The sequence below is a fragment of the Perissodus microlepis genome, chromosome 8 (genome assembly GCF_051167445.1).
Source record: "Perissodus microlepis isolate ML-2025 ecotype Zambia chromosome 8, ASM5116744v1, whole genome shotgun sequence".
NCBI classification, from domain to species: Eukaryota; Metazoa; Chordata; class Actinopteri; order Cichliformes; family Cichlidae; genus Perissodus; species Perissodus microlepis.
The window spans coordinates 6,853,187-6,876,006 of NC_140468.1; the positions used below are offsets into that span (position 1 = coordinate 6,853,187).

Consider the following 22,820-nt stretch of genomic DNA (forward strand, 5'->3'; position numbering starts at 1 on the left):
CTCACGACTGACGATTTTATTTGTAACCACAACGTGTACCTTTTGATACTAAACAGTTAACGTGTTACTGGGATATTAATGCTGCTTTTAGGACATTTACGTCTATTATTGTCAAGAAACGGTGTGTGGCAGGCAGAACACGACTTGTGGGACAGAAGTTTAATCCGTCTTTATTCGTTGTAACAGGTGACGCAACAAAACAGGAAGAAAATTGATCAGATCAGAGGTCACATAGTTGTTAACAATAACGTCTCTGCAACTACTACAGGTGCTGGATTTCTTTTCTTTTATTGTTTTGGTTAGGGGGTCTGTTTTTATTATCGTTATATCAGACTCATTCAGAATCGGAGCTGAGTTATTATCGCTGATGAAGACTCCTGGTTTGCCCTCCACTATTGGTTACATGAGGCTAACACAAATACATCACAACTGATTTACAAGTACAGAAGCGCAAGCTTTTTAATAATGAACAAACTGCAAAAAAAAGCTAAATGCAGGCCACATGAAATGATGCAATGATGCAATGCACCAAGGCAAATACACCTGCTCATTCATACCTGCGCTCATTCTTCATCCACGTGGCAGCCGCTTTCATTTTCCTCGGTCTGACGACACAGCACCGGTGTGTTTTTGTACACACCGTTCATGCATTTGAAATTTTACATATTTAACCCGTAATTGTACATTTTTGCCTCCAATGTTTTTTTTTTTTTTATAAAAGACAAACGAAGTAAAGGTGATGTCGACAAATAAACGTTTACCTAACTGTTGTTAAATTCTTAAAAAATAATAATAATAATAATGGAGCAATATAATATACTCCCTTTAAAATAGCCCCAGCGTTTTATTATTAATGTCAAACATCACAGTTTATTGGACATATAACGAACTTCTAACACGCCAACCCTCTATATGTCCTTCTTCGCTACATCCATATGATACATGTGATACCAAAGGATATTTTACGACATGGATTGTGTCACTCGCATGCCTGGCCCGTTACTTAAATTTAAATAATTGTGAACCTGAGCCATATCTCTCCATTTCGTATTTTGTCTAACTAAAACGTGGTATATTATTTCTAATAGCTTTTTAACTTTTAGAAAAGAAACAAACAAACAAAGCGAAGGTTGATGTGCATTTGGTCATTTTTAAGGTCGTTTTTCCTTTAGATAATCAAATACCTAAGATTGAATAGGGTTTTGGAAAACCAAAAAAACTCAACATTACATTTATTTTAAAAAAAGAAAAGAAAAGAAAACAGCTCAGATAAACAGAAAAGGGTAAAACGGAATAAAAGAGCTCAATAGGTAGAAAACAAAGTAAAACACAATCAAATGGGGAGAAGTAAAATAAAATTGCTCAAGACAGATGTGCTGTGATGCAAAGAGTTATTGCATGGGGTATGTGAGATTGGTTGTAACTGTCATACGTGCTTTTAGCTCATTTTTTTTAATAATGGTTTAATGTGGCAGGAGTTACTTAGGGCTCATGTTTGCATTTCACAATCTAAACATTTCCAATCCTGTGGCGAGATTTCAATTTCACTGTCGACCAGTACACACACACACACACACACACATATATATATATATATATATATATATATATATGTATATACATATATATAGTGGTGGACCACTGGAGGGCTCCACTCACACCCAGTTCTCAGGAAGTGTTGTTGCTGTGTTTTGGAGGGAAAGTGTTCAGTTGTGTGGTGATGAGCAATAAACGAGCAGTGTTAATCGAGAGCTCTCGTGCCGTCTGTTTACCTCCACAATATATATATATACATATATATATATATATATGTGTGTGTGTGTGTGTGTGTGTGTGTGTGTCTTTTGATTTCTGGGTTATTTCTTTTATTTAAGAGTACACATTAAAATGAGCAAAATCAACATGCAAACAGTATCTATACCTTAACTCAGCGGTCCCCAACCTTTTTTGCGCCACGGACCGGTTTATGCCCGACAATATTTTCACGGACCGGCCTTTAAGGTGTCGCGGATAAATACAACAAAATAAAACTAGTACCGTTACCGAAAAAAAGAAAATTTATTCATAACACACGTGAAAAGACCAAGGAAAACCGAGTAAACGATAAAAACGATAACAAAATAACGCTGAAAACCGATAAAAAACCCTGAAAACCATACATTTCACACCTGAGCCTCAACTCTCGCGGCCCGGTACCAAACGACTCACGGACCGGTACCGGTCCGAGGCCCGGGGGTTGGGGACCGCTGCCTTAACTAACACTAAACAGAAGAGGTAGAAAAAAAAAACAAGGTGGAAGCTGTAGTTTATGAGTATCACCTATAGGCGGCGTAGCGTTTCTATTTGTAACAAGTGTCACCTGGCTGTTTGCTGCCTTCTGTCGTGTGATTGTCAGAGGAACTTTGAAAGTTAGTAGGTGTGTGAGGTGAGGTCAGCGCTCTTCTGTGGGAAGTTCCAGAGACAATTAACTCACTCTGGTTCGAGTGGGTATGTTGTTCGTGTGACGACAAGTTTTAATGGTGTTCAAGCTGTAGATCGACTGCGCGCGATCAATATTCTGTTGTTGTGATGCCTCTGCAGTTAATGTTTCTTTTTGGTTGATTTGTAATTTCCTTTGGTTAGTCCGTCCAGCCGTAAAGACTGTTATGAATGAAGGGCGGACTAACCTCTCTCGTTTTTATTTTTATCTTTTCGTTTATTAATTTGTGCCACTTCCCTTTTATAAATCCAGACTGCAGGTCACCCATACCGCTGATTCCCAGCTGTGCTGAGACAAGAACTGTTTGCAGTGCGTGCCCAGTGGTAAATTGATTGCAGTGTCTCTAAACTGGGTGTGACGTTTGCAGTGTAGTGTTATTTGCTCGCACCTTTGGTTTGATAGGTCTCATGTGCAGCTGGAATATTAGTAAAATATGTTTTGAGTCCTGTTTAGGAATGAATGGGAAATGTATGTTTAATTGATGGAATAAATAAATTATACATTTATCTCTTTGACATTTTATTTGACACCTTAGTGCTCTGTTACATATTGTCGTAGACGCCACAGATTTCTGCTCTCCGTTCACAGCTCCTGCCCTGCTAAAGACTTTTCATAACACACTCTGCAACTTATATGACCAGTATATTTGGCTTTTTATATATTTCAGAACCTGAAAAAACATCAACTTAAATCACTCTATACTCTTTTCTTCTCTCCTGTAATCAACCCTACTTGAAAATGAAAGCAAACGTGCGTAAGGAGCGTCACTGACGTTTGGCACACATCCGCTTTCATTTTATTTCATTATGAGTGACGAAATGTGTTCGACGTTGACTGTTTTCATTTTTTAACATTCTTTTTTAAACTGCCATTAATGTCTTGCAACCAGTGGCGGTCCTAGCCTGTTTGGCGCCCCAGGCGAACACTCCCTCTGGAGCCCCCCCCCCCCCCCCCCCCCCCCCCCCCCCCCCACACACACACACACACACACACACACACACACACACACACACAAAACATATTAAGAATTGTACATTAACATAAAACTGTTGGACGGAACCATACTGAATTTCACCAGAGAAACACACACACACACACACACACATATGAAGAGAGAGAGAGTATGCATTGTATGCAAACGGCTACCAAACAGCCATCATAATTCGTCATACAATGAGAACAGGACGAATCAACAATTGACAATGACTAATTAATATTAAAATCTGTAACATAATGTATTGTTTGGAGTTTAGTCTGTTACTGTTACTATTTTTACCATTTCTCTTTGGAGCAACTGTAACCCACATTATTTCCTTAGGGAATGAAGTATTCTGATTCTGATTGTTTCAGGATGACCTGCCATTATCCAATGACACATCTGCTTACCTGTACCTTTTGCTCGTTTCTCCTCCTCTTCTTTTCTATTTTTTCTAAACTGAGCACCTGATGGCTTTGAACTGTTCTTGTCCATCTTCCATTGGTTTTAATTTTGCACTCCAGTATGAACACAAATCCCCCAACTCGAGGATTGCCACAACATAACCTAATAGACCTACACCTAGTTCACAGATTCACTTTGTCTAAGGTGTATTTCTGGGATTTCACACAACCCAGGATTCAAATCATGAATACATAATGGGCTTGGATTTACATCATTATGAATGAAATGTGCTCTATTTGGAAGCAGCCGGCCCCCCTCCCCTGTCGACAGGTTGTGTGTGAGATCATCAAACTGTAAATGATAAATTTTAAATTGTTATTGATCCCTTTACCCCTAGTCCTAAAGTGTGTATTTATTTTCTTACTCTTCTTATATTTGTTGTTCGTTTACTTGCACTGGTGTAACTGGAGGCTCGTCGTTTCGTCTCTCTATATACTGGACTGTATGTAGCGGAGATGACAATAAAGTTTACTTTGACTTCAGCAGCAAGCAGGCGCACCGAGGGCTCTCGCGCTCACTTTTCGCGTATAGAATTTCGAAAAAACATCGGTGCAAATTATAAGTCAGTATCATGATGTCTCGTGTTTTGGTGTTTGTTGGTTTTTTTATTGTTTTATTTTGCGAGTTGGTTATTAGATGCTATCCAACCAGCCAAAGAATCCCCCGCCGCCCCGCCCTCTCCTCCCTGTGCCGCAAGAAGCAGGCGCACCTCGCAAACGGAGGGCGCCCTTACTCCCAGCAAATGGGCGATAGAAAACCGATGGTGCCTATGCCATTCCCAATATGCGCTGGCTGATGTCGGGGAAGCATGAGTACGAGCAATTTCTTTATTTATTTATTTTTGCCGATGCCCGTGAATCCGCCCCCCACCCCGATGCTGATATCAAAAACCGCTACTGCTTGCAACCCGCAAAGAAGGTGAATACTATTGCCTGAAAATAATTACTGTAAATCTCCAACCTTCAATTTTCCAAGATAAAATAATGTAAGAAAGAATTGAGATGAATATACTTTTACATGACGGTAATTAAAATACACATATATTAAACGACCATTATCTGACGTTTACTTGAAATCAGCTGAAGGTTAAAAAACTAAAACTAATTTTTTTTTTTTTAATTTTAGCTACCTTAATGTCTTGCAAACTGCCAAGAAAGTAAAGACTCCCTGAAAAACATTGCTGTAAATCTCCTATCTTCAATTTTCCAAGATTAAAATCAAGAAGTAAAAACAGATTTTGGATAAATAAACTTTACTTGACGGTAATTAAATTACATTTAAACTAATTGAACTAATTAAACTAATTAAACGACTATTGTTATACGTTTACTTTAAAATCGCCTAAAGGTTTCATGTTAATCGCAAGTATTAAGAGATTGACATAGAGGTGGAGATTTGTGTTTTTATGCTTTTATGTGGTAACTTGACGTCATCTCATGGTGCTGCTGCCTCAGTTTTTGTTATATCATAGCCAATTTTTGTACAATACTGTCTTTATATGACACAATTATCATAAAAAACAACAACAACAACAACAAAAAACAAAAAAAACACAAACTAAAAATGATGACATAAATCTTTTTTCTGGTTCACGTTTTTCTAGTTTCTACTTGATAGAGTTAGAAAACGAAATCTTGCACTCTCTATAAATGAAAGAACAGATATTAAAACTTAAAAAGATGACATAAATCTGCTATGTTGTTACTTTTCAGACGATTATCCAGCTGATTAGAAAATGAAATAGGTGTGTCCTTGGGCTCTGCTATAAATGAAGCGCTGGAGGTTTGCTCCATCAGAACACCAGGAGACCTGAGAATTTGCTTCACACTAAGGAAATTTCTACATTTTTCAAAAATGATCAGCAGGATTTTCATCGCTTGCCTGTTTCTCGGGATGTACAGTACGGGCTCTTTGCTAGGTTGCAAATGGATTGTAAAAGATCGAGACGACATAAAATATCAATTCCATGTGTACAACAACAGAGCTTTGGGTTTCCTTGATATGATGGTGAGTGCACTTCTTTGCATAATGTTTAATGTGGTATTGATTTAAATAGTTTGATTAGTTCCATGGATATGATGTGTGTGCGTGTTTTGTGTGTGATGCAGATTACTAACACCACTAAGGATGCTGAAATTGAGCACACAGTGGCTTTCCCTAATCAACTGTATCACCAGAAGTCCAACGCAACAGTAAGTCACCCCCAGCCTTTTACATAAAGTTGTTTCTTTTTTTAATGAAAGAATGGAAAGTGTCGTGATGGCAAATCCACAAAAGTTTGTCTTTACCTATATATAGACTGTTCAGCTATGAAAGGGTCGAAGGGATTCTCTCCCACAGAGCCAAGGGAGTTGTCTCTTATCACGACTCTGTCATAACTCCTGTGCATAAAAATGTATAATTCAAAGACAAAACACAACAATGTTATTTTCAAACATTTGTTCCTGTGCAAACAAAGATTTTTGGTCCCTGGGAAATTTCTCATAGCTGTGTGGATTCTTGTTCTTTGACTATTCAGCTATCCATCTTGAAGTTTTAAAGAAGTATTCCTATAGTGATCTCTTCTTCTTCTTCTTCTTCTTCGTCTTCTTCTTTTTCTAGGATGAGGATAAACTGGCTTTCATAGTTCAGATTCTGAAGGAGCTGTTTGCCCTGTTTGAGAAGAATCGCAGCTCTGCACCATGGGAGGAGAACACGGTGGAGAACTTTCTCAGTATTGTCGACAAAATGGCTGAAGAGCTTCACTCCTGTGTAAGCTCACTTTCATTACAATGAACAATGATATTGCATTTTTTTTTAATTTTACAATGAATTCAGTCTCTATTATATATATTTTATCAGTCTCTGACAAATGTGAATAAGTTAAAGTGGTGAATGATGTATTCAAATATATTTTGTTCTTTCCTTGTGGGTTATTTAGGTTGGAAGCCACAGCAACACGACACAGCTGACGCATTTCAAGAGCCTCTCAAATGAAACCCTAAAGGCCAATGTAAGTCTGCATTATTTTTACTAAACCTGTATTTCAATATGACAGATTTTACACCGCTGGTATTTTAATAATGATAATATTGTTGTCTCTGTAGGGTTACAGTGCTGAAGCCTGGGAGAAGATCAGGAACATAACAAAAGATCATCTGAATCAATGCGCATTCCTGGTTAACTCTCTGGGAAATGCCCACTAAAACTCGTCTTTCGGATAAATTTTTAAAATGTATTTGTATTTCTTAATTGGTTTAATTTATTTATTGTATTCATAATATTTACACTATTATTTATTTTTAGTATTTGTGTATTATTTATGCATTTATTTATTAGATTTCTGAAAATTTTCCATAAAATAAACTAGACATATTTCATATTATTTTATATGTTAAAGTCAATAAATATTTTCTTATCTCACAAATTGAAATATGTTGACTTTTCTGTTCCTGAAATATCAAGAATAAGGGTTATGCACTTATTTTTAATGAGTGCAATCAAACATTAGAAACATTGTCCAGATTTATTTAGAAAGACTGGTTTGATTCTTCACAAAATCTCTTATAACATAGAAAGTAGAAGTACTGATACCTCATACGGAGTGAGCATGAGCACCAAGACCACTTTAGAGACTTTCTTTGGTTTGGTTTCTTTTGGTTTATAAAGTATGACGAGTAAATTGAGAGCTTTGCCTTTACACTCAGCTCTCTCTTCACCCTGATGGAGCAGTACAGCAGCCGCAGCGCTGATCTGTCTGTCAATCTCCTTCCCCCTTCTCCCATCACTCGTGAACAGGACCCCAAGATACTTAAACTCCTCCACTCGGGGCAGGAACTCATCCCTGATCACGAGTGGACAGTCCACCCTTTTCTGGCTGAGCACCATGGCCTTAGATTTGGAGGTGCTTATTCTCATTCACTTCTTTACATTTGGCTGTGCAGCATTCCAGTGCGAGCTGGAGGTCATCAGCCGATGAAGCCAATAGAACAACATCATATACGAAATGCAGAGCTGAGATTCAGAGAATACCTAAGTAAAAGCTTTCTGCCACTTGGCTACACCTATCTCTAAATAAAAATTATGAACAGAATCGGTGACAAGGGCGGCCCTGGTGGAATCCATCACCCACCAGAAACCAGTCCAACTTATTGCTGGCTATGCGGACCAAGCTCCTGAAATGGTTGTATGAGAATTGAATGGCCCATTGCAATGGGCCAAACAGCCCATACTCCTGAAGCACCTTCCACAAGACACTCTGAGGGACATGGTCGAGTGCCTTCTCCAGGTCCACAAAGCCCATGTAGACTGGTTGGACAAACTCCCATGCACCCTCAAGTATCCTCAAGAGGATAAAGAGCTGATCCAGTGTTCCACGATCAGGATGAAAACTGCATTGTCCAAGGTTCAACTAACTGCCACCTCAGAGGTACCACCCCTGATCTTCAGGCAACAAAAGCCCTAAAACATCCAGAGCCTTCAGGAACTCGGGGTGAACCTCATCCACCCCAGGGGCCCTGCCACCAAGGAGTTGTTTAACTGGCTCAGTAACCTCACCCTCAGAGATAGACGAGTGGCTTCCTTCATCCCCCGATTCTGCCAGTGGGATTAAGGAGGTCCTTGAAGTATTCCTTCCACTGCCCAAAAATGTTGTCAGTTGAAGTCAGCAGTGCTCCACCTGCACTATTCACAGTGCAGGTGGAGCATCACTTTTCTGACCTGGCAGAATCTCTTCGAGGTAGTCCCAAAGGCTTTTTCCGTGGCCTGCCCGAACTCCTGCCACTGGGTTGTAAACTCTGCCGGAGGTGTGAGTTGAAGATCTTGCGGACCGGGGCCTCTCCTAGGCATTCCCAGCACACCCTCACTATACATTTAGGTGTGCCAGGTCTGTCCCTTTGTACACTGTGTGCTTTTTTATTCCAGTTCTTGAAAAAAATATTTTTTTGTTTTGTTTCTTAAGCCACTTAACTCTGACCTTTGAGACATTCAGCATTAAAAAGTAAATAACTCAAGGAATGAACCAGGGTTGTGTCTACACACAAGATTCAAAGAACCCATTTTAAATGGTATATTTTGGCACTTTGTTACTAGCACCTGTCACAACAAAGAAAGAAAGAAAAAATTATTTGTTTGCAGGTTCTTTTGTCATATCTACAAAAAATACCAATGATAACAGTATTCCATCAACAAGATGATTTCCAATGAGCTATCATCATCAAAAAACAAACAAACTACTAAACAAAAACCAAGCAAACAATAAGAAACATAAAAAATACAATACAACCAATGAGAAATGGTGAAAGGAGTTTAAAGTCAATAACCGCTTATGCTGAATTACAAAGGAAATAACAGATAAAGTTGATCATAAAAAACAGTCACACTGTTAAACTTTTTTTTTTTAATTTACAAACTGTGCTTTATGAAAAACTGATTTAAATGATACAATTACTCCTCCAGTATAGACATATTTGAGATTGTGTTTAAAACACAGTCTCAGTACATATGAAGAAAAATGCATGGTGCAATGAACACAAAGTAAAAGTTAGACTGATGCAGTACATGAGAACGATGCCTACACAAATACACAGTCATGTGTAAAAGAACTGAAAAATGGTACATACTTCTACAATTCTATATTAGGGCATTAAAAATAAATAAATACATTCATGAATATAATATAATATAATATAATATAATATAATATAATATAATATAATATAATATAATATAATATAATATAATATATGGGGCGACCGTGGTTCAGGGGGTTGGGAAGCTCATCTTGTAACCGGAAGGTTGCTGGTTTGATCCCCTGCTCTGTCTGTCTTGGTCGTTGTGTCCTTGGGCAAGACAGTTCACCTACCGCCTACTGGTGTTGACCAGATGAGCCGATGGCGCGATATGGCAGCCTCTCCTCTGTCAGTCTGCCCCAGGGCAGCTGTGGCTACAACTGCAGCTTGCCTCCACCAGTGTGAGAATGTGAGAGTGAATGAATAGTGGAATTGTAAAGCACTTTGAGGGTCTCGAAAAGCGCTATATAAATGCAATCCATTATTAATATAATATAATAATAGCTGTCTTAATAGTGTCAATGTATTGGTTGATTGACAGAAGAGTTACATTATCAGACATTATTTGCAATTGCAATCGAAATCTGGTTAAAGGAACTCACAAGTTCACCAATTTGATAATAGAAAAATAATATAAACAATAAATTCACTTTGTTTGTAAGAAGATAAACTCTTATATTTAGTAAAAACATATTTTTAAAAATGTTCATTTTGCTCATTATGAAGATAAAAAATATTCCAAAATCTTGATCAGCATAGAAAAACAATCAAAACAAAAAGAAATATACAAACAACCAAGTACATAAATAAATAAAGTAAATAAATAGACAAGCAATTAAATTAACACAGCCGTCATTACAGACATGACAACAGACAGGTTTTAGTGGGCCGTGTGCAGAGATGAAGCCAGCTCTTCTGCTCTCATTAGATGGGCTTTGGCTTCTTTCCTGATCACCTCCCAGGCTTCAGCACTGTGATCCTACAGAAATACCAATATTAGTATTCTTATTGTTATTGAAACAAGTTATTATATCTATTTATCTTAAGGATGATCTGAACCCCAAATTAATGAGAATGATGATCTTACCATTTCCTTTAGGATATGATGTGAGAGTCTCTTAAAGTACATGTGCAGCTTTGTGGTTTTCTTCTTGTGACTGTGGCTCCCAATCTAATTTAATTACAAGCAAAACGACAATTAAGAATATGTCATGTCATGTAAAGTATCATATTCGAATGTAATAAAAACCTAACTGAAAGTGAACTTACACAGGAGTGAAGCTCTTCAGCCTGTTTGCTGACAATATTGAGAAAGTTCCTCACTGTGCTGTCCTCCCATGATGCAGTGCTGTGATCCTGCTCAAACAGGACAGCCACCTCCTCCAGAACCTGAACTGTGAAAGCCAGTTTATCCTCAGCCTGGAAGAAGAAGAAGATCAAACACAGACCACTTTAGAAATGCTTTAACAATAGTAAGAGTGGATTTAAAAGACAAAATGAATCTACCCTAAACGAAAATTATGGGGCTTTCTTTCAGTAAGTCAAAGCTGAGGTTCACTTACTGATGATTTGGACACCTGGAGGTACAGGTGATTAGGGAAGGCCACGGTGACCTCCACTTCTGTGGTGTTAGTGGAGTTCTTAGCCTGAAACACATTGAGTGTTTTAGTCATCAGATGCTAAATTGAAATAATTCTTTCACGAAAAATAACAAATTAACTAATATTAAAACATTAAAACACTCACCATGGTATCAAGCAGATTCAGAGTTTCTTCGTTGTGCTGTCTGAATTTATGATCCATCCATCTGCAGCTTAGCGAGGAGCCTTCAGTGGACAGAGCGAGAAACAGGCATGCAAAGAGAATCCTGTTCATCATTTTTTTAAAGGTAAAAACTTCCTTTGTATGAAGCAAACTCTCGGATGTCTCTCGGTGTTCTGATGGAGCAGACCTGCAGCGCCGCATTTATAGCAGAGCGAACATATTTCATTTTCCATACCTGGGAAACCCGCAGGTGAGCGGGTTGAGGCCTCAACGTGCAACAGGCTGTAATGTCGGAAATCTCAGATTAGAATTTGCATCCAAATCAAAGAAAATATTCCACACTGGAGGATAGGCAGCATTTTTTAAACAAGCTAAGGTATCACCCTCGTTAATTTAGTAATTTACGTCACTACGAGTTACCTGCCAAACATAAATACAGGAACTTAAATACGTGAAACACAAAACAAGAAACACATCTCACGGCTGATTATTTTTCCTTTTTTCATTACCTCTACATGTTTCTGAAATAGTTAAGTTGTGATATGAAAACATAACGTCTTCCTTGAATATTTATCGCGATTTTAGCGCCAATTTACATCCAGAAAATAAAAATAATTAAATACAATGAAATTTCATTAACGGCCACCTTACTTAAATCTGTGTAATTTATAATAAAAGCTGGTGTTGCACATTTCATCGATTTGCATTGCTTGTTTGTGGGTTTTTTTCCCCCTTTTTTCGGCATCTTTTTTCACACAGCACACAGCGTTTTCGGTTTGAACAACGAACAATGTATTTTTTTCATAGTTGGAATTACTCAGTTGCTTCTTTTACCTAAAGCTCCAGGTCTATTGCACAGTGGTCATATGTGCTATAAAAGGGAAGTTCCTACTTTCAGAAACTGAAAGTGGCTTGATGACTGTGCGGAATGTGCCGTAACGCGAACCAATGAGTGACATTTCGCCTTGTTTTATCTTGAACCTGTGGCTTCCCTGTGTGAACCAGGTAACCTACGGAAAACTGCTTCACATCTTAATCGGAAGATTAGCGCATGTTTTCATCTTAATTGAGAAATAATGAATAAAGACACTACTATTGTATAGGCAGACACGAGATCAGTAACCCTGACTGAAACCCACAATTTCAATTTTCAAAATTTTCTGGACCGCTACAGGACAAATACGGACTATCTTGAATTGTGACCACTATAAAAAGCATAAAAACTCTCATTTTGAAGACGCTGAGTAATTTATCGCCTGTAGATTTGATTAAGCAATTCACTGTATATTGGAATGAACAACACTAATACCCCAGTGCAGGTGGTTCTGATGTCATGCAAATGTGAGCATATATTCACTGGTACATATATTAACGAATTAATAAAATATTAGCATTTGTGAATTTTGTAGCTCATTTTTAAACACTTAAGTAACCCTTAAGAAGAGTAACCCTTCTTTATCTGACGGACTTATTGCACCAATATGCCAGATCACACTCGTTTAGATCACTGGAGCAGATCTCGAAATTTCAGGTTAGGTTAATTTACCGTTTCCACTACATTATGATCCTATATTACTTAAAGCGTCATTTTTAGTTTCTTTAATTAACTCCTTTTTAAAAAAAATTCCTTTTATTATATACTGATTTAAAATAAAGTCGATCTAAACTTCTACTTGTGTGGTCATGTTAACCTGTGTCAGTTTGTGCGCTAAGCAATGATGAGAAATTAGTTTGTGAGTTCGGGAATTGCATTCGAAATCCAGTTAATCCTGCAACCTGGAAGAACAATCACAGACTACCTAACAGATACTTTTACACCACTGCTCAGGAAATTTTTAAAAGGAAAGGTCAATGTATTATTACATCCAGTGATTTTGTTAAAAAAAAAAAAAATAGAAGAAGAAGAAGAGAAATAGGTTTAGAAGTAAAAGCTGGGGACGCCTGACGGTACAGATGATTGGGGAAGGGTATATTTTCCTCCACTTCAGTGGTGTTGGTTCAGTTATCCTGCATTAAACTCATCAAGAGTTTAAAGCGTCAAACACAATATTGAAATATTTAAACTAAACAAAAATCCAACTTATTAGATGGCATTGAGTAGCTTTAGTAACTTTTTATTATAAATTCAAAGTTTCAGATTTTATCACTGGAATAGCTTATGTTTTGGTATAAAAAATATAATGTGTTACAAGAATATCATTCCAACTTTATTACATTTAGACTATTATACAATTAAAATGATTTGTTAGCTGCTGAATTTGGGTATTGTGCATTTACACATGAATTATTTCCACAGATTGTTAATGGTTTGGTTTGGTTAATTGTTTTCTTATTCCTGGGTACTTTTCCACTCGGGCACAACCTTTTACTGTACGCTGACCTATGTGATTTTTTTTTCTGATTACTCAGTTGCTTGTGTGGAAAAATAATACTTCGTAAATAAATGAAACTGCACAGTATCGAGACATAAAAAGGAAGCGATAAAAAGTGGCTTTGTGGTTCTGCAACTGTTGCCATTCAGCATTCATTCAAAGGAACCGGCCAGTGATATTTCACCTTCTTTTACCTAGAATATGTGAAACTTGTGGCAACATGGGAAGACTGAGGGAATTAAAGTTGCAAATTTAACATCCCTTGAGACTTTACAAAATTACAAAATAAAAGGCATGGTGAGGAAGAGAGCCAGAGAATAATAACACAGCTGTGTTTGAAGAAAGAAATGCATTTCAAGAAACTCACAGATGATGATCTGAAGAAAAAAAGTCTACATTATTCTAATTCTTACAAGAATGATTTTTTTCATTTAGCTTATAATTTTGTAATATATTCTTCTTCTTTTTTTCATTTACAAGCTGCTTGGATAAGTGATTATTTTTTTCCTCTGTGTGGGCTAACAGATATACATAATTATAAATATGTATTAAACTTAACATTTGATATAATTATTTAATACTTAATATTTAAGCTTTCTGAAAGGTTATTAAATATTAAACTTTGCTTCTACTTTGTGTTTTTGTTTCTAAAGTACGTTGTGTGCAATGTTTTATTTATTATAATTATTCATTAAATTATGTCTGGTCAAGACTGTAATAATCCTGCAGCAAACATGCTGGAAAATGTGAAAAAAAAAACCTTGAGAACCAAGTGACTTCAAGAACCAGTAAATGCCATCAGACATTTGCTGTAGGCTCTTATCAAAGCTGCACAATAAGGGGGAAATTTTGACCTGCTTTGACCTTTTAATCAATAGAACCTTTTCTTGCTGTTTGCCCTTTGGTTGCTTTTAACTTCTTTCATGATTTCCCACTGTGATGTTTCAACGACTTTGTGGCCGTTTCCAGCTTTTTGTTTTTCTATAGAGCAGTAAAAGACGTGATCATAGCATGGTTCACACAAGTCTGTTCTGACAACATGTAAAACCTCCCTCCAAGAGGCTTTTGAAAAAGTCTTTAGCAAAACTGAAACGTAAAACACAACAATGGTAAAACAGTCACCATGGTATCAAGTAGAATTAGAGTTTCTTCATTGTTCTGAATTTATGATCCATCCATCTGCAGCTTAGCGAGGAGCCTGCAGTGAACAGAGCGAGAAACAGGCAAGCAAAGATAATCCTGCTGATCGCTTTTTCAGAAGCTATAAACTGCTTTTGTATGAAGCAAACTCTCAGGTGTCCTGGTGTTCTGATGGAGCAGATTGTTAAATGTTGGCTTTAAATCTATAATTACAGAAAAGAATGGAGAACATGGTAAAATATCAGAATGATAAAAAAGAAACATATGTACCTGAAGATCTAGAAAAGACCAAAAGAAAAGCATGACAAAAAAATACAACTCATAACTGACTATTTTGTTTATCATAGCCTGTATATGTGTTAGCTTGATAAAAGAAATAAAGTGTTTATATGGTGACTTTACATCAAACATATTAAAACAATCAAATCAAAAACAATTATTGACTGCTTGATTTAATATTACAGAACATTTGTAGTATTGCGCATTTATATATTTATTATTATATTTCTTTTATTTCAGTATTATTATTATTTTGGCATGGCTTTATTTTTTATGGGAATTCTTTCCATACTCTGTGGGGGTACAGGTGATTTGATATGTACAATTAGCAATGTGGTATTTTCCTATTGTTCAAATTACCAACTTAATTACCAGGCGCGTAAAATAGAGAACTAAGTAATAGAAAAACCTGGAGGTCTAAAAGCATGGTATCCATAGAGCCATAAACAGGAAGTTTCTGTATGAAGAAACTGAAAGTGAGTTAGTGACTGAGCAACTGCACTGTCACGATCATTCATAGGAATCGATCAGTGATATTTGCCTCTCTAGGATGTAGTTTTAGAAGTAGGTAAGCCGAAGAAGGGGATTCTCCTTCACATTTTAATGGGAAGATTTGGGAAGATTGTTGCAAATTGAAGCAAAAAGGTGTTGCCGTTATTTATGATGAGTAGAAAAAAATGTCTAAAACATGGTGAGTGTTTAGTGTAGAAATATCTATTTGATCATTCACCAAGACAGATCTGCTCTTTTAATACAGAAACTGCAAAAATAGTTGGACCCGGACCCGACTACATAGTTCGCTCTTTTAACAGTTTTATTTGGTTGCTGGTTATTACGACACTCAGTTGCAACTTTTCAGCTACAACCCCACACACACCACAACAACCTCAGGTCCCAGCACATTTTTTCCGGGGCATGCCCCGGAAAAAATGTGATGAGCTCCAATGTGATGAGCTCCAATGTGATGTATTGCAAGTATGCAGTACTAAGAATAACTTGATGTTTCTGACTGCACGAGGCAAAGCTTATGCAGGAGGCCAAATGTAAAGAACTGAAAGAAAGGCTCGAAGAAAAACAAGCCAAATTAGAAGAAGTGGAGACAACATGCAGGAAACTTGAGAAGGAAAATACACAAACAATTGATGAGTTACGAACCCTCATCCTAGAGAAAAAAGTGCTCGTGGAAAAGATCATGGAAAAGAAGAAAAAACGCTTCCGCTTCTTCTGGAGAAAGAGCACTCCTGCTTTTTCTACTTTTTCTGCTTTTTCTTCTGCTGATGTCACCCCGTCTTCCTCCTCCACCGTTGCATCGTAATTTTCACCTCTCCTGTCCTCTCCTCACCTCTCCTCTCCCTTTCTCTCCTGACACCTCTCCCTCCCCTATTTCCCTTTAACACCTAACACCTGTCCCATCTCCCCCCCCCCTCTCTCTCTTTCACCCTCACCCCCCAACCAGTCCCGACAGTTGACTGCCCCCTCTAGAGCCTGGTTCTGTCATAGGTTTCTTCCTTTAAAGGGAGTTGTTCCTATCCACTGTCGCACCCAGTGCTTGCTCAGAGGGCATAGTTGGGGTTCTCTCTCCTCTATCTCTTTCCTCCTTTCTATCCCTTTCCTTTACCCTCTTCTTTACCCCCCACCCCTCCCCCCCTTTTCTATTCCCCCCCTTTTCCATTTCCCCCCCTTTTCTATTTCCTTAATAATTTAATAATAAACACAATTGGCTATATTTTAAATGTGTCTGATCAACGTCTTCATTCAAGAATGAATTGTCTTTCTCATGGAGTCATGTGTATTTTGTGTTTTCCTCGGGCTGGTGATCCCCGCGGTCGTTCAGCCCCGGAGTCCAGAGTTTTAGTGTTTTAATCACATTTAGTGTTACATTTTAGATCACCACAATAGGATATCCATAATTTAGGATTCAGGCATTTGTTTTAGTTCAATATCATAATCATTCTATGACTGAGTAGTTTACAGAACCTTCAGTCTGCAGCAATAACTTCTGTTGGAGCTATTTGTTCTTATTTTTTATTATTTTGAAATTAGTTAAAGTTTGTTGTTAGTTTAGTTATATTTTGGGATTTATTTACAAGTTTATTTGTAGGTTAATATTTGTTTCAATGTTTTGTTTGTTTGATGTTACCTTGTTAAATTAGTCAGTAAAAGCTGTAGGGCCATTTTGTTTCTATAAATAAAGAGACTGGTATAGGACCAGCATGCACTGGGGTGGGCCTATGTTTTTTTTTTACCAGAGCAGGAGAAGCAGCAGGAAGTAACTAAAAATGGATCTTGTTATTGCTTGCCAAACTGGATAAAATAAACCATAAAAACGCAACTTTAAAGTTTGGACAGTGGACTTCTTTTGCCTGCGTACGAAATATTATCTCAGTGCAGCAGTGGCTTGTGGACTTTTAATTGTGGGATGTTTGGTTTGATGAGCTCCAATGTGTGTCAGCCTCCCCTGCAGCCGCGCCACAAACCACATCCAGCCACACCTATTTTAATACAGATTTTATGAATGCTGTGCAACATTTAACCAAATAAATTGTATTTATGTTGAAGGTTTAATGCCTTTGAAGATCCTCTGCAATCATGTGATAAGACAAGCTGTTGAAATGCAATAGTTTAGATATTTCAAGCTGTTTGTCATTGCTTTCATAAATTGAAGGCTTATTAAATGTTAACCATAACTTTGACTTTTTTACATGAAAAAAGTACATTTTTATGTTGTTGTTTTTCTGATATATATTGTGTAACCTTATATTGAATTATGTCTGGTTGAAAATCTAATAATTCAGTGGCGAACGGGATTGAAAAAGTGAATAATTGCATGAATGAAGTAACTTCAAGAACCAACTTTAGTAGTAGCAAACTCCATCAGACATTCGGTGTAGCTTCTTAATAGAAATGTGGAATAATGAGTCTTTCATGACTTCCTTCTGTGATGTTTGCAAGGACAGCAGCAACAGTACACTTGGGCCTTTAGAAATGCCTTTATGCTAAAGACGTGGCTCTGAATATTGTCTGCTTAACTGGAAAACCTCACTCCAAGATGTTTTTGGAAAGGTCATTAGCAACCTGTGAATTCTGAATTGTAAGTGATTGAGCCACATTTTCTCATATTGCAAGTAGGTCAAGGCTTTTCTTTTTTACATTTGTTTTCCAGCAACCAATAGCAATAATTCCATAAAACAAAACAAAAAAAGATAACTTTTGAAAACAATAAGAAGAACAGATTTGATTTGAACCTTGAATTTGAATTCTAATTTAAAGGGGGAAAAGGGCAGCATGGTTCTGTAGTTATTCATAATGTCTATTGACTGGACCAACAAAATCCAAAGCAGATGTGTTGACTCACAACAATGATGGCCAATTTGAATCCACTGGCCAGCTATGGTCCTTCTGAGTAAGGTTTGGTGTTCTTCCCATGCTTGTGATTTCATCTCACAGTAAAGGAATGCACGGGTTAGGTTTCATTTTATTATCATCATCATCACCATAAAATTAATTAAAAATATACCCAAAAGGTAGAGTATATAGTGAACCTCTTGAAATTGAGGTACACAACAGGTGTGAGGGGCTAACAAAGCAAAATAACCATCAGTGCCAATAGAAAAGGATCAGTCAGTCAGAGAAGACCGAAACCAGTGTGAAGCTACAAAGAAACTGCTGTAGACTGGAAGTAAGACTCTCATGCTCCTCTCTTCTTTACAAAGGACACTTAGCTATATAAATTAAAAACACATTTTAAACTCTTAAACTTTTGTGTTATTTTGTTTTCCAGGAATCAAAATAATGAAAACATTTAATTGGAAATAAGTGTTATTTTTTATTGAATTCCAGACAAAACATTTGTAGAAAATGTTTCAGTTGGTCATATTTGAAAGTAGATACAAATCCAATCAACTAATACATAAAATCAATGGATAAATAAATAAATAAATAAATAAAGGGAATAAATTTTACATTCTTTATGTGACAGAGATTTTAGTTGGCAGTGTGCAGGGATGAAGCCAGCAGCTCTGCTCTTATTAGATGGGCTAATGATCACCTCCCGATCACCTCCCACGGTTCTGCACTGTGACCCTACAGACACAACAACATTATCACTATTAAAACATGCCAGAGGTGTTTAATTAAAGAATTGGTTAAAATGTTAAAGGCGTACCTTCCTCTTTAGGACATCATCTGAAAGTCTTTTGAAATACAGCTGTGAGTTCTTCTTCTTGTGACTGTGGCTCCCAATCTAAATCAGGAAAAATAGTCATTTAAATATATGTTTTAGCCATGTAAGCAGTATAATTGATCTCAGTTATCTCAGTAGTGGTGTTACTGAAAGTGAACTTACACAGGTGTGAAGCTCTTCGGCCTGTTTGCTGACAATATTGAGAAAGTTCCTCACTGTGCTGTCCTCCCATGATGCAGAGCTGTGATCCTGCTCAAACAGGGCAGCCACCTCCTCCAGAACCTGAACTGTGAAAGCCAGTTTATCCTCAGCCTGGAAGGAGAGCAATCACAGATTATTTACTCACATGACTGTCTCTGAAAATAAATAAATAAGTTGATTAATTAATTAAGTCAAAGATGAGGTTCACTTACTGATAATATGGACACCTGGTGGTACAGGTGATTAGGGAAAACCAGTGACCTCCAATTCAGTGGTGTTAGTGGAGTTTTTAGCCTGCATCACACACAGAGACATATCATGTTTGAGTTAACAGGCACTACGTTTAAATGACTAAATTACAGTCAGTACACTTTTAAATATTTAGACTGAATATTAAAAGATGTGCACTCACCATGGTATCAAGTAGATTCAGAGTCTCTTCGTTGTGCTGTCTGAATGTATGATTCATCCATTTGCAGCTCAACGAGGAGCCTGCAGTGAACAGAGCGAGAAACAGGCAAGCAAAGAAAATCCTCATCATCATTTTTTCAAAAGGTATTAATTGCTTTTGCATGAAGCAAAAGCTTCCTCTTGTTCTGATGGAGAATACCTGAAATGCCGCATTTATAGCTTTCCATTTTCTAACCTGCTGTGGGAATCCCGAAGGTGAATGACGGCTTTCACTATGGAGAGAACATTACGGATTTTAATTTGCATCATAATTAAATAAAATATCCCAAATGTTAGGACAAACAAAAATTTAAACACTGAGGATTAATTGCCATCATTATAATGGTTACAGGCAATCAACATGTGTAACTGAATACCTAAAAAAAAAAAAAAAAAAAAAAAAATCACAATTAAAACTCACAACTGATGGTGTAATTTGAGTTGTTTGATGTTTGATATTAAAAAAGGTGTATTACTAGGCTTAGTTTCCAGCACAAAGCTCAGAAGATAATTTCTGACAAATTAGATACTTTAAATGAGTGCTACATTACAAACACCAAGTAATGCACACATATAGGTTTTTTTCTTGGAAGACGAAGAATAAGACTCTAAACAAAGACGCATTCTTTTATAGTGTAAACTTTGAACAATGCGCAAGTTTTATTTCCATTTCAGGGTTAAAATCTGCTCAGATCTTCCCATTATAATGTAAAGGTGAACTCCCTACTACAGATTACCTACTCATCACTCTAAATCCTCAGAAGGTGAAATATCAAAGGTCGATTCTTAAGAATGATAGCCACAGTGCACGCGCACATTCACGAACTTTCAGTTTCTTTATATTTGAACTTCCCATTTCTGGCACAACAGATACCTACTGTGCAATTAGACCTGCAGCTTTACGTATTGCGTGATTTTCCGTTTAAGTAATTAAATCGCTCATTTGGACGGTAGAAAAATACCGCGTTGGTCAGTGTGCAGATCGAAAACGTTGCTTGTACAGAGAGAATTCCTGGGAAAACAAAACCATCACTGAAAATCACAGAAATAAATTAGTATGAAAGAAATTAAGTAAATATATAAATGGGCAATAGCACAAATATCCTGCCTTAGATAGAATTAAATCAAGCAGCCGAAAATTCCAAAAATTCCATGGCTGGTCCCCTTGGTAAGACTGTCCTATGTAGCTATGTAGGTAATAGTTTCAATAAACGTGAGCACAAGACAGGACGACACTCGACAATAAGTAGAAACATTAACTTGTTTATTCTTTGATATGCATTTTTTGTCAACCATATTGTGTCACTTTGTATGTGTCTCACAATTTCCCGTCGTCACCCCCTCCCCTCTGCTGTGCCCCTACGCTGTTCTGTTTTTGGTGTACCACTCATATATTTTTCATGGCCCCCATATGGCCACCTCTAAAAAAAAAAAAATTCTGGCCGTGCACCTGCTTCAGTTATATGTGAACACTGGCATCCTCGAAAGAGTGACCTTTGTCCAGTGGAGGTTGCCAATGTTCACATTTTGGACAGAGAAGACAGATGGTTTGAAAGAGGAGTAAAAGAGGGCATCTATGTCCACTGTGAGCGACCATCTTTGAACAGAGGCGGTGGCTTACGACACCAACTGTCTGCCATCTATAATCCAGTTTTGAGATCCCTTCCCAGACGCCTTAACGCCCACTCACATCCTGGGCCATTTGACCTTAGGAAATCACATGATAGGGTGGGGCTAGGTTTTACAATGAGCTCCCCTGAAACCTTGGCTGATTGTGACCTACACCCGTTTTCACACCTTGGCTCATGTGATTATGTAGAGGATCATTAGGGGGTCCTTTTTCCATCTTGGGGGGGAAACTCCCACAGGGTTTAAATCTGGGACTCTTCACCAATTGACCCTAGAACTGAAGAAGCTTCTTGGATGAGAGGTGAATCGTCTTCATGCAACTTAAAGAAGTCCAGACGCTTTTCTTTCCAAGTTTTTTAGACCTTATGATTTATGTTTACTTAGAATTAATATTTAGGTATTAAGTATTCCAGAATATGTTAATAATAACTACGATCATATTGTTGTGTCTGTAGGGTCACGGTGCTGAAACCTGGGAGGTGATCAGGAAGGAAACCAAAGCCCATATAATATGAGCAGAAAAGCTGGTTTCATCTCTGCACAGTGCCAACTAAAATCTGTCTGTTATCATGTCTGTGACATGAACGCTGTTTTAATTTATTCGATTCTCTATATATATTCTAAACACACGCTGCCAGCATCTAGAAGCGTCTTGGGATATCAGTGTTGCTCATTCCAATATACTATGTCAATAAATAGTCATGTCTACAAGTAATAAATGATTTACTCAAGGTCTTTAAATAGGAGTTTTTATGCTCGTTTGCAGTTCAGTTTCAACATTTTTACTCTTAATGCTAACTGCTGTAAACCCGAAAAAGCTGATGAACTTAAAAGTCAAAGCTTATCATCTTATCAGAACTTTAATATTTTGATTACACTTGTACCTGTTCGTTACAGTAAAACTAACATGTTTAATATTTAAACACTGAACTGCTTCACACTGCTTCCAAGCACTTTGCTCTCCAATGTTGTCTTTCTATTGTTTTGTATATAATCGTCTAGTTTGTATGATGTAATAAGGTCATCCACTGTTATTTGTGCATGCAACTACATTTTAGACTTTTGACTGTGAGTCCCTCAAATGGTAAAAGGAAGTGACTCCAGCCTGGCAACTATAATTAAAGTTAAGATTAAATTCTGTCAGCTTAGCTCATCTGTGCAGGTTTATCAAAAATGCAGACAGTGTTGAAGCTGACAGTATTCTGCATCTTGATGTGATGGCAGGTAGCCAGGATGGATCGGAGATGGTAAAAATGGCATAAAAATTGTTTTTATATCAGTACAGATGACAGAAAGAGGCAGTTTGCCTTAAAAGAGACATCTGTATAATTTC

At 37.3% G+C, this 22,820-nt stretch overlaps 1 protein-coding gene and 2 pseudogenes across 1 annotated transcript; 1 reads left to right on the plus strand and 2 right to left on the minus strand.

The window, feature by feature from the left end:
• Window positions 1-22,041, plus strand: part of LOC146381268 (interferon a3-like) — a 47,278-nt pseudogene extending 25,237 nt beyond the window's left edge.
• Window positions 10,350-11,347, minus strand: LOC146381276 (interferon a3-like). The gene is made up of 5 exons (XM_084937239.1): window positions 11,216-11,347; window positions 11,032-11,115; window positions 10,739-10,888; window positions 10,557-10,640; window positions 10,350-10,448 (listed from the first exon to the last, which is right to left on the minus strand). The coding sequence occupies exons 1-5, from the start codon at window positions 11,345-11,347 to the stop codon at window positions 10,350-10,352; spliced, it is 549 nt and encodes a 182-aa protein (XP_084793365.1).
• LOC146381277 (interferon a3-like) lies at window positions 19,009-19,952 on the minus strand (annotated as a pseudogene).
• Window positions 22,042-22,820: the final 779 nt, after the last annotated feature.